The sequence below is a fragment of the Trichosurus vulpecula genome, chromosome 1 (assembly GCF_011100635.1).
Source record: "Trichosurus vulpecula isolate mTriVul1 chromosome 1, mTriVul1.pri, whole genome shotgun sequence".
NCBI lineage: Eukaryota > Metazoa > Chordata > Mammalia > Diprotodontia > Phalangeridae > Trichosurus > Trichosurus vulpecula.
This window is the reverse complement of record NC_050573.1, coordinates 519,314,778-519,327,402: the sequence shown is the minus strand read 5'-3', so window position 1 is coordinate 519,327,402 and position 12,625 is coordinate 519,314,778. Positions and strand designations below refer to the sequence as shown.

Here is a 12,625-nt window from a genome sequence, read left to right as displayed (position 1 = left end):
GTGGACGGACTTAAGGGTTCCATAACTTAGTTGGATGACAAGGCGTATCAGTTAAAATCAAAGTACTGTTGAGCCCTCACCTGACTAGTAAGCCAAGACCCTAGATAAGACATAATACAGTTCAGCTCCTGAAATGTTAGACTTCACTGGGGCTATCATCCCTAAGTATGACATTACCAATGAAAAATGCAGAAGTTTTGACTTCTGGTCCCCATCCAGCAGGTTCTTCTTACCTTTGGTTCCATTGAATGAAGCTGTGGGTTCCTCGGCTTGAGAGAACAGACCTTTTAATTGTCCTGCTATGGTAAAAGTGATAGTAATCTTTCAGTGCACCAATCTGTAAATGGGGAGAAGAGAGAGAGAAAGAACAAGAGAAAAAGAGAATTTTAATTTTTGAAAAAGTTTTCTGCCCTCTACTTTTAAAAAAAGTCCTATAAATTATACATTCGCTGCTATGCTGATATGTTACTTGAACTCAGTGATCACCTTTCAAAAGAAGGACATCCGATATGAAATGGATGGAGTGTGTGTCCTTGAGGTAGGAACTGTGCACTACCTAAGATTATAATGGAGCAGCTTAGCCTGCCTGTATCTCCCTTTTTAATGTTTAATTTATATGCAGCATTTTAAATAATTCTATATCAATCTATATGCACACTGTCTTCATGTAGGAAGTCTAAAAATCATCAAATAGCTATATGGTTATTAAAAAACATTCCATCTCCCTTGCTTACAGAAATGGACTGTAAAACCTATTGTAAGATTATTTCTATCATTAACTTCACCAAAACGAAGTCCTAGGCAACAGACCATTCACAAAGAAAATGTCGCTCAGAATTTGTTTCCTACCTTCAGACAACACAATCTGTTATTATAGTGTTTATTCATTTGATGAGCTCAAGAAGGATTGGGGGGGGGGCAGAAGGGGAGAGGGAATGGAAATGAGAGGTACTCATCCAACTTGCCTGTTAATCTGGTTCTATAACGTTACTATTGTGCACCTTAATCTGATGCTGTCCTTACCTATCTTAGCCACCTTGTTTGCATGATCTTCCCAAAGTTAGAATCATAAAGACTATCTCCTATAGACTTGTAAATAAGTAATGGTATGCCTTTAGAAACAATCAGAACAAAAAGTACCCCAACTCCCAATCCTAAATAGTAAACTGAAGGCAACTAGTTTGTACATTAGAAAGGAGACTAGGTAGGGAGTCAGGGAATTTGGGATTCTATTCCTGATTCTGTTTCTGACTTGTCATCATGGGACTTGGGATGAAGGTGATGGCAAAACTACCACTTTAAATATATGTAGTGCTCTCTGCTGTTTTCTTTCTTTCTTTGAGGTAATCGGAATTAAGTGGCTTGCCCAAGGTCACACAGCTAGCAAGTGTATGAGGCCAGATTTGAACTGAGGTCCTCCTAACTCCAAGGCCAGTGCTCTATTCACTTAGCTGACCCATCTCTACTGTTTTCAAAGAGCTTTCACACACATTATTTCATTGGAGCTTCATGTCAACCTGAGGATGTGGGCTGTGGGTTGTGGATTTTTACTCTATTTTAGGCTCATTTACTTTATTTTAGGCTCATTCCCAGAAGGTGTGTGTATGTATGTATATGTACGTGTATGTGTCTATATATGTATATATGTGTGCATATATATATATAATATATTTGGCTAAACAAACCCATCTACTAAAGTAGTAGTGATCTATGTTGGTAGAAAAAACCGCCAACAGCAAAGAAAACAAATCTTTCAAGTGTAGATGGAGAAAACGTGACAACTCAGGGAGGTCTTGTGATGTGTCCAAAGTTACACAGCTAATTAGTGGCAAAGAAGGATTAGAGAAAGGTGTGTGCCAGAGCCAGTTCTAACCTGCTTGGTAAAGTCTATTGTTAAATGTTCGGTGTGAGCATATACTCAGAAATTGGCAGATTTGATGTTTTATTGTTGGTTGTCTAGACTTATTCTTTTATTTTATATATTTTAAATTTTTTCAAGCTTTTATTGATTATTTATTTTCCCCAGTGGTTTTCTAAAGTTGAGAAAAGGTTACTGATGAAGACTAAACTTTAAAGAGCATATGAATACTCCACCCCCCCCCGCCCCCCCCCCCCGCCCTTTCTGGAGACCTGGTTCTTAACACTTACCAGCATACCTGATTAGAACCCACTCTTTTGAATTCTAGTACTGTTGGCACTATACTAGATTGCCTTTTTAAAAAGCAAGTCACTTAACCTCTTAAGTCCCCAGAATTCGTTTTCTGTAAATGAGAGGGTTGTGGTTCACCAATTCCCCGCTTCCAGCACTGACATGCTATGATTTAATAATCCAGCATTTTTTCTTCTTTTTGCCATTACTACCCAGGAAAAGTAGGCCAAAATGTTGAATTCCACAGCTCAGTTTAGTGATAGATACTCAAACATACAGTACAATACCACTCGCTGGTCCCCATAGGATAACACCAGTGAGGAAATGTTTTGATTGTATTGTTCAAAAGTAGGGATCTCCTAGGAAAAAAATAAGCTACTGAGTCCTTGGTAAGTAACTTCTGCCAACACATCTCAGAACTTCCTCTGCAACCTAAAGTCTTAGAGAAGAATAAATTATGCTCTATGGATATAATGGAATACTATAGTACCGGAAGAAACAACTAAAAGGATGGGTTTTGAGAAACCTGGGAAGACATGTATGAACTGATACAGAGTGAAATGAGCAGAACCAGGAGAACAATTTATACGTTAACAACAAAATTGTAAAAAAAAAACAAAACCAAAAAACAAACAACTTTGGAAAGATTTAAGAACTCTGATCAATGCAATGACAAAGAACAATCCCAAAGGAATGGTACTGAAACATGTGACCCATCTCCAGAGAGGAAGATGCAGACTGAGACAGATATTTTTGGACATGGCCAAAGTGGGCATTTCTTTTCCTTGACTATGTATAATTGTCACAAAGCTCTTTTGATTTTGTTTCTGTTTTTCAATGGAGGAGGATGTGGAAAAGGGAGAAAATAAATGCCTATCAAATGAAAGCATAAAATAAAATTTAAAAATAATGTCTTAGTTGTCAAGGGTTACTGAGAAGTTAAGGAACTCATCCAAGGTAAATGAGATCATGTATGCAATGTACTTTTCAAGCCTTAAACAATTAAACAAGAGGCAGCCAGGGGGTGCAGTGAATAGAGCACCAGCCTTGGCATCAAGAGCACCTGAGTTCAAATCCAGCTTCAGATACTTGATACTTACTGGCCGTGTGACCCTGTGCAAGTCACTTAACCCCAACTGCCTCAAAAACCAACAACAATTATACAAATGTTAGCTATTATTATCTCCAAAGGAGAGTGTATTTCTTTAATTGTATCTCCCTCTGTTTTATTTATATTCTTTACCACAATGATTATGTGCCCATGTGTGTGGGCACATGCGTGCGGACACACACGTACAAAGGGTACAGGAGTGGAGATTTTGAAAGTCTACCCAATTAATGACCTACGCAGAGACAAAAATAGCCATCAATGCCATTTTAAGATTTTTTTTTTATTTTGGGGCAGCTAGGTGGCACAGTGGACTGAGCACCAACCCTGGAGTCAGAGGACCTGAGTTCAAATTTGACCTCAGACCAAACACTTGACCTTTACCAGCTGTGTGACCCTGGGAAGTCACTTAATCCCAATCATGGCACCAAAAAAAATTTTTTTTTAATTTTAAAAATCATTTAGCAGTTGGCAGAGAAGTAGGAAGAATAGTGTATGAACTCCTTCCCCCCCCCCACTTTTAAAGGAGAAACTCTACTTAACTTTGGACAGAAAAGCTGGTTGAGCTCTGAAAATGAAATGTCTCAATGAAATCTCCAAAAAGGAATTTAAACCTCTAATCTCAATGATCTTGGACACTGAAATGATATCAGGCAACCAAGAGGGACAGCTACCCAAGTGTCCCACAGTGTATTTCAAGGAGGGATTTACTGGCCAGTGCTGAGATGCCAAAGGGCTGAGCAGATCTTCAGAACATCCCCATAATCCTTCAAATAACCTTGAAAACCACAAGTGGACTAAGGGTTCCATCTATATAGCTTTAGTGGAGAGTCCATGATTGTTTTCTAAGGATTTTTGTGTAAGCTGGGCAAAGTAAATATGGGAGAAGATGGGAATAGGGAAAAGGGGGGAGAGGGAAGTAGCAGAACAAGAGGGAACCTGGAATTGGGAGAGGGGAGACCTCTGTTATTGTCATGATATAGTAAAAGCTGGAGTTCCCTTTGAAAGTAGAAAGCTTCCTATAAAAGTTTCTCACACAGAAAAGACTTATCTAAAGTCTATACTTTGGCTTATCTGCAGATACATCTAAGGTCTGATTCATACTCTTACAAATATTATTTTTTCAATTAACAAATAAATAAATGCTTATTAGTTACTTACTAGGTACAGGCAGTATGCTAGGGATACTAGGAATACAGAGCCCCTGCCCCCAAGGGAAATTATATTCTATCAGGGAGACAACATGTGCATGTGTCTGTGCATGTGTGTGTATAATATGCATGTATATATGTATAGACATAGTGGATAGAGAGTTGATCTTGGAGAAAGGAAGACCTGAATTCAAATCCCTCATTTTAGAGGTAGAGAAACTGAGGCACAGAGATAGAATGACTTGCCCAAGATCACAGGAGATCAGTGGGATTTGAACCCTTCCTGATTCCAAGTTTCAAGGGCCTTACCCACCACACTATGCTTGCCTCTTAATCTTGGTCTAAAGACAACTTTGGCAGTGATGAGAAGTTATGATTTGAAGGGGAGGGGAAAAAAGACGCAGAAAGACATCTTAGGAGATAGCTCAGGTAAGGAGGATCTATGTGACAATGATGGTGACCATTGGAATCAAGAGGAGGGCCATCCATTACAGAGGGAGAATTGACATGTCATGGTAACTGATTAGATATGAAGACAAGAGGTGAAGGACAGGGAAGAAGCGTCCAGTATAATACCAAACTTTCCAACATGGTACATGCTGGTCCCATTGACTGAAAGAGGGAAGAGTGTACTGTAGTGTATGTTTGCCTTAATGGGAAGATCTTTCCACTCCGTTGGCCCTATATAATCTGCTTGAATCACATGGAAGCCTAAGTCACATGTGGTGGGAGGAGCTTGCTGAGCAGGTAGAACAGAAAGGGTGGAGCAGGAAGTTGGTCAGAGCAGTAAGAGTGGCGGGAGAGAGAGGATGAAGGCAGACAGCTAGGATAGGGGGTGTTTGTGGGAAGGCCTGAGCAGGGGGAAGGCTTTTGCTCCCTGCTGTGATAATGTATATTAACTTCTTTCTTGCTATAATGGATTCAGTTTACTGGTGTTGGGATTTGGCTTTCTGGTGTCTGAATAAATGTTTTGGTTCTACAATCTAGATAAAGAGTCTGTTATATTTTGCGATTCAGAACTACGCCAGCATATTCATAGTCGTGGTCAGCATTGTGAATATTGTGTTGGTGAAACAAAGAGTCGGGGGGGGGGGGGGGGGGGGGGTGGAAGAACAGATTTCAGGGGAAGATATTTGGTTAGGACACAGTGAGTTTGAGAGGAAGTGTGGTATGGTGAAAAGTGTTAGTAGACCTGGATTCAAATGCCTTGTTACCTATCTGACCTGATCTCAATTTCCTCATTTACAACAATAAGGGGATTGAATTGGTTGGTCTCTGAATTCTCTTTTTGCTTCTAGATTTATGATCCTATGAGCCTATTAAGTATTTCAGGTAGAAATATGTAAGAAATATCACTCTGGAGCTTGGAAGAGAGGTCAGGTCAATAGCCTATAGATTTGGGAGATATATCTAATGGGGACAGATAAAGCGGTGGGAATGGATGTGACTGCCAAGAGTAAGTTCACAGGGGAAAAAGAGCCAATGACAGAACTTTGGGAGACACACTACCTTGAAACTGCCAGATTAAAGAGCCTTTTTTTTTTTAAAAGAATGATAAAGAAGCAAAGGAAACAGTTGTTTTTCCAGCCATGTCAACTCATTGTGACCCCATTTGAGGGTTTTCTTGTCAGAGACAGTGGAGTGGTTTGCCATTTCCTTCTCCAGCTCATTTTACAAATGAAGAAACTGAGGCAAACAGGCTTAAGTGACTTGCCCAGAGTCACATATCCAGTAAGTGTCTGAGGCCAGATTTGAACTCATGAAGGTGAATCTTCCAAACTTCAGGGCTGGCACTCTATCCACTACATCATCTAGCTGTCCCTGGGAAACAGAGGAGATATTAAAAAGAAGAAGAAACAGGAGATCATACTGACCCTGAAGCCGACAGGGAAGAAAACAGATGGAGGTCGTAGAGACATTAGGATTAGTGTCAGAAAGGATCTTGGAAAGCCAACTTGTCCAACACCTCCATTTTATAAATGAGGAATCAGAGAGGCCCAGGGAGGTTAAGCCAATTTACCCAAGGTTACAAAGCTAGTAAATAGCAGACACTGGATTTGAATCCAAGTCTTCTGCAGAACTGGAACATAGGACACTGACCAATTTTTTTTTTATTCCTGACCCTTCATTCCCCTCCCAGCTCAGTTTTTAACTCCGCAGACATCACCTCTATACCTCAGCTGCCTTCTCACCTTTGAACATCCCTCCATCATTGCTGGCTCCCTTGTCCCGTTGGTGACATCTTCCTGGGCCTCCATTTTTGTGAAGGACCCAGACCAGCCATCCTTCATTTCCCTTCTAGTTCTGCTTCTGGCTCTTTTGACTTTCATACCATAACCTCATCCAGATCCTTTCCCCAATCATGTTTAGCTCCCTCTAATCTGTCGTCTTCCTCTATTGGGATATAAGCTCCTTGAGAGCAGGAAATGTGTTTCTTTTTGCTCATATTTGTATCCCTAGCACTGAATATAGTGCCTGGCAGTCAGTAAATGTTTGATAAATGCTTGTTACCTTACTTTGCCTTAATATTGTCACTTTATTATATAGAGTTAGTCTAGGCATTGAGAGCCTCCAACACAAAATCATTTTTCAGTTGGGGCTGGGATTCTGAAAGTTTGCTCATAGGCTAGCAGATCTCATTGAACCTTCTATAAGGCTGGACAAGGAACAGTGCCCAATAGTTCAACGGCTTGGCCCAAATAAAGGACACAGTCATTCCTATTCTAATATCTTTTTTTAAAAGCATGTTGATCTCTCTTGCCTCTTTAATATGCGCATTCCTTAAGGACAAAAGTTGTACCTTTTAATATGCATTATATTGCCCCTAGCATTCCATGGTCATTTAATAAAAACTGAGAAGAAAAATGATGTAACATACGTAGAGTTGTTCCAAAGAAAGGCACTGCATGAAAACCCAGCTCAGTAACATTATCTGTGGCCCTGCATTCTGTCTGCCTCCTCTGCAGTCGGGCAAAACAAATGATACCTCTATTTATATGCCGTACAACAGTACCCAGGACTAAAACAAGGAACAATATATAACCAACACAGAAACATTTTCTAAATAAAACAGGAACTCTATGAGTAGATGAAGCACAAAAAATCAATAAAAGATAGATCAGAACACACCATTCCTCAATGCTATAATAAATAAGAGAATGATTCCTTCCATGCTGTGCGCTCAAACTCTTCTTCACAAATACACATACACATAAATACAGTGTGCGCTCCTTATAACTACAGTATGGAAGGCCTGCCCCTCTGAAAAATTACCAAGAAAGTTGTCAGTCTTCAGATATTTCTTTTTCCTTCCTCCCTTCAGGAACCCTTATCCTGCTTTTCCTTATTGCCCTATCTACCCAACCTATCAAAATTCAGGGACCGTACTCATAAATTAATTTGCACAAAGGCATAAATGATGATACGGCCTATAAGTCTAATGTCACTCCATTTGCATTTCAATGGGAGAAAGAGCTTAAGAATATAATGATTTTATATAAAATGTTCTATATATTGGTATATGTGCATATATATGTATCTAGTGATAACAATGATAGCTAGTATTTATGTAGCACCTTAATGTTTGCAAATCACTCTATATCTGTTCACTCATTTGGTCCTCACAAGAAACCTGAAAGCTAGGTTCTATCATTATTCCTGCTTTACAGATGAGGAAACTGAGAAACAGGGACATTAAGTGTCTTGCTCAGGGTCAGACAGCTAGTTGGTTTGTCTAAGATAGGCTTTTAAACTCAGATCTCCTTGACTCCAAGTCCTGTTTTCTATCTACTCCATCACCTAACTGCCTGTAATCTATATCTATATCTATATCTATATCTATATCTATATCTATATCTATATCTATATCTGTATCTATATCTGTATCTATATCTCTACATCTACGTCTCTCTCTCTCTCTCTCTCTCTCTACATATATATATATATATATATATATATATATATATGTATAATTTGGGCCTCACAACATCCCTGTACAGGCTGTACAGGTGATGAAACTAAGACTCAATAAAAGCTACATGAGCAGCCCATAGTTACACAGCTAGTAAGTGGCTGAGGTAGATTCAAAAACTCAGATCTTCCTAATCAAATCCAAAATGTTATCTCCTATACCACACTGCATCTCAAAACGAAGGAATGGATCTGTAGTGGTAGAAATTGAGGGACCACTAGTGCCAACTGTGTAAGTGATCTGGTGAAACCAGCTATCTTTTCCATTTCCCCTGAAATCATACCACATAAATCATAAGTCATAAGCAATCCCCTCTACTTCTCTGTCTCTGTCTCTCTATGCCTCTCCCTATTCCCCACCTCTCCTCTCCTCTCCTCTCCCCTCCCCTCCCCTTCCCTCCCCTTCTCTCTCTCTCTCTCTCTCTCTGTCTCTCTCTCTCTCTCTCACACACACACACACACACATATACACCCCTTCTACCTCAAGAAGAGTTAAAATCCTCCTGAGCTCTTGGCCCTTTGATCATAAATATCAGCCCCTGTACACCCCTTCTACCTCAAGAAGAGTTAAAATCCTCCTGAGCTCTTGGCCCTTTGATCAATAAATATCAGCCCCTGTAATCTCACTACTTCGGCTTTACTGTTTTCTGCACTTTCAAACACGATCTTTCCTACCTTACATCATGTCCCCTCTAAATCAAAGATCACTAACAGGAGCTCCAAGCACGGTCTCTCTTTGCTGTAACTATCTTGTCTCTCTCTAACTTTTTCTACTTGTCTTTAAAGTAGCTGGAGACCGGGAAACTAAAGACACTGATTTTTTTAGTTAAAAATATACTTCAGGTAATACCCTAGTATAAGAGGTACCTTTTACTCTCAAAGGGAACTGTGACTTCCAGGGCACCAAGAATGTAGACTGAGGAAGAAAAGGGCCAACTTATTAAAGACCTGCTGCTCCTGTGTCATTACCTCCTACTTCCTCCTCTCCCTTTTTCCCTTTCTTTCCCAACTTCTTCCCGCTTTCTTGCTTTGAGACTACAATGACTTCTTTCCACCAACTCACTTCCCATAGAGAAAACATACCAAGCTGCCAAGCTCCAGACAAAGCAGACAGATGTACATGGATGGATTCTACCCAAGCTTTTAGATGTACTTCAGAATAGTGCCTTAGTGACTCTAAAGTGCTCTCAATTATGAGACTCTTCTTCCTCAAGGCACAACTAGCAGGTAGGTAATGGGACATCCCCCAGAGAAGGAGAGGGAGACATAACACTTTCCCTCTGGTCACGTACACCTTCTGCTGTCCCCATGCCTCTCTTTCTACTCCTCTGAAGGTATACTGGACACCACTCTAAAGACATCTCTTTTTTGGGGGGTCTATGTTACCTTCAAAACTCCCTTCCTGATTTGACCACAGATAGGATAAAATTGCTTTCTGTGCTGCTGGTGCCACGGCCTCTCCTCTCTTTAATTTACTCCCAAGAGCCACTATAATGGTTACAAATTTGCTCCTTCCTAATCACTTCGGCATAGAAACACAGTAGAAAAACAGATCACTGCCCCAAACTAAATAACTACCAGAGGTCAACTTTAGACTAACACAGTTATTAACAATTTTCACTCTGGGCTTTTTTCAGTCATTTTTCAGTTGTGACCCTATTTCTCTTTGTGACCCTATTTGTGGTTTTCTTGGCAAAGATACTGGAGTAGTTTGTCATTTCCTTCTCCAGCTTGTTTTAGAGATGAGGAAACAGAGGCAAACAAGGTTAAATGACTTGCCCATAGTCATATTAGTAAATGTCTGAGGTCGGATTTGAACTCAGGAAAATGAGTTTTTCCTGACTCAGGGACCACTGTGCCACCTTAGCTGCCTGTCTTGCCTTTCCACTCAATTATAATTTCTGCTCTGAGATCTGACAAATTCATATTCCACAATGCCTCCCCAATTAGAAACTCAAACATCTGGTAGCCTCACCAGACAAACAATTACGTGAGCCCTGTTAAGTGATTCCAAGGGAAATGACAATGCTAAATGCATCAATCAGCCCTAGAGGAGGTCTTTGGTCATACGTGTGATTTTACCATAGTATGAAGGTAGCCTTAGAGTGGGAAGGGAAATATTCTACTTGCTCTGAAGTTACATTCAAACTGCTCACATTGTCCAAAGGTTAATGCAAAGAGGTTTGTCTTGCAGCTCCTTGCTAATAATTATGATGCTTCAACTCAGCTTTTGAGCTCTTCAGCAGAAATATGTAAACTCTGGACAAAACCCATTTTAATCATAACATTGGTTAAAGAGAACTAACAAATAGGCATATGTGTTAGGCCCAGGGCAAGGCCTGTTACCCTCTACCCATTCCTGAGTTCTGAGACAACTTTCTTGAGATTGAATCATTGTACATGGGTGGGCCTGACTCCACTATGTTGAAAGGTAGAGACATCTACCCCTCTTGAATGAGAAACAGGTGGAACGAAGCACAAAAGTCACTCACTATCTTTTAGGTAGGTCTATATAATACCCAGAATATTTTAAAATGCAGATAGTAAATGCCTCCTGTTGGAAACTGCTTAGCATATTTTGTATTTAGTTATACATACATATGTAATATGTCATATACACATATATTTTGATATATAATAAATGTTATATACAATAAAATAAAATATAGATAATATTTCAATAGATAGATAATAGAAAATATGTTATATATTTAATGTGTTTAATCATGTTTAATAATAGATTCATTTTAAAATAAATAAAATTTAATAATGTAATAAAATTTTAAATAATGTATTTTAATAATATATCAATAAATATTTTCAAATAAAATATGGATGGTTAGGTGATGCCGTGGTTAGAGGGCTGATCCTGGAGTCAGGAAGACTCATCTTCCTGCATTCAAATCTGGCCTCTTACTAGCTGTGGGACCCTGGGCAAGTCACTTCACTTTGTTTCCCTCAGTTTCCTCACCTGTAAAACAAGCCAGAGAAGGAAATGGCAAACCACTCCAATATATTTGCTCTCCCCAAAAAACAAATGAGGTCATGAAGAGTCAGACATGGCTGAAATGAATAAACAATAGCAACAAAAAATAAAAAAATTATAATATTTAATAAATATGTTAAGATATAATACATAACTATATGTTATAATATGTAATATAAATAATACATTATGTAATAATTTAAGATCATTAAAGTATGTATAATATGTAAATATAACATGATAAAAAACTATGTGAAAATATATTGTATGTAAATATAACCCAAATCTATTTTAGGCGGTACTTAGTAGTACAGCAGTTCTCAAACTTTTTGTTCTCATTATCCCTCTACGCTCATAAAATTATTGAAGACAACAAAAGAGATTTTTCTTATGTGAGTTATCTATTAATATTTAATGTATTAGATATTAATATGACCTAGTAGTATTATGAAAATAGTTTTGACATCATGGAGACTCTGAGAGGGTCTTGGGTTCCCTGACCACATTTGGAGAGTTGCTCATGTAGCAGAGATCTGGCCAAGGATCTAGGAAGTTTTAAGTCCAAGTCTTGACTCTAACAAATACCTTCCATGTAACCCTGGGCGGGTCACTTAACCACTCAGTGCTCAGCTAGGAAATTCTCTGAGACCATAAATTATAGGAAAGGTGTTGATCAGCATTGGCAAAGGGATTTTCCTCACAGGAAATTGTCTATATCAAGGAAACGACCGTTCCAGTCCCTATCCTTACCCTACATGTGTGTTAGGTCTTCCCAATAGAACATAATTAATTAACATTTCTATTGCACCTACTATGGGCCTGGCACTGAGTTAAATGTGTTACAAATCTCTCATTTGATCCTCACAACAACCCTGGGAGGGGGAGGAGAGGTAAATGCTTTTATTAGTCCCAATTTGAAAAGTCGAGAAAACTGAGGCAGACAGAGGTTAAATGAGTTACCCAGGATAACACAGCTAGTAAGCATCTGAGGCTAGATTTGAACTCTTGTCTTCCTAACACCAGGCCCAGCTTTCTATCCCACCGTGCCACCTAGTTGCTTGTTGAGGGTAGGAATTGTTTCATTTTTGTCTTCGTATCCCGATCACCTATGCCCCTGTGCCCCCAGGGTGTACTTGGCATCCCTGGCACTCCATTAGGAATACAGTTCACAAAAGCACAGATGAAGAGTCAGATGGGAGCTTTGAGGTCAATTGTTGCAATCCCCTCATTGGAGTTGTTACTGGCTCAGATTCACTCAAGAT

At 39.3% G+C, this 12,625-nt stretch overlaps 1 protein-coding gene across 1 annotated transcript in view; it reads right to left on the bottom strand.

The window, feature by feature from the left end:
- PCSK5 (proprotein convertase subtilisin/kexin type 5) overlaps positions 1-12,625 on the bottom strand; it is a 618,746-nt gene that overhangs the window by 559,783 nt on the left and 46,338 nt on the right. Inside the window, 2 exon segments of the mRNA XM_036741047.1 lie at positions 234-250; positions 253-337. Of these exon segments, the coding sequence (XP_036596942.1) occupies positions 234-250; positions 253-337 (102 nt within the window).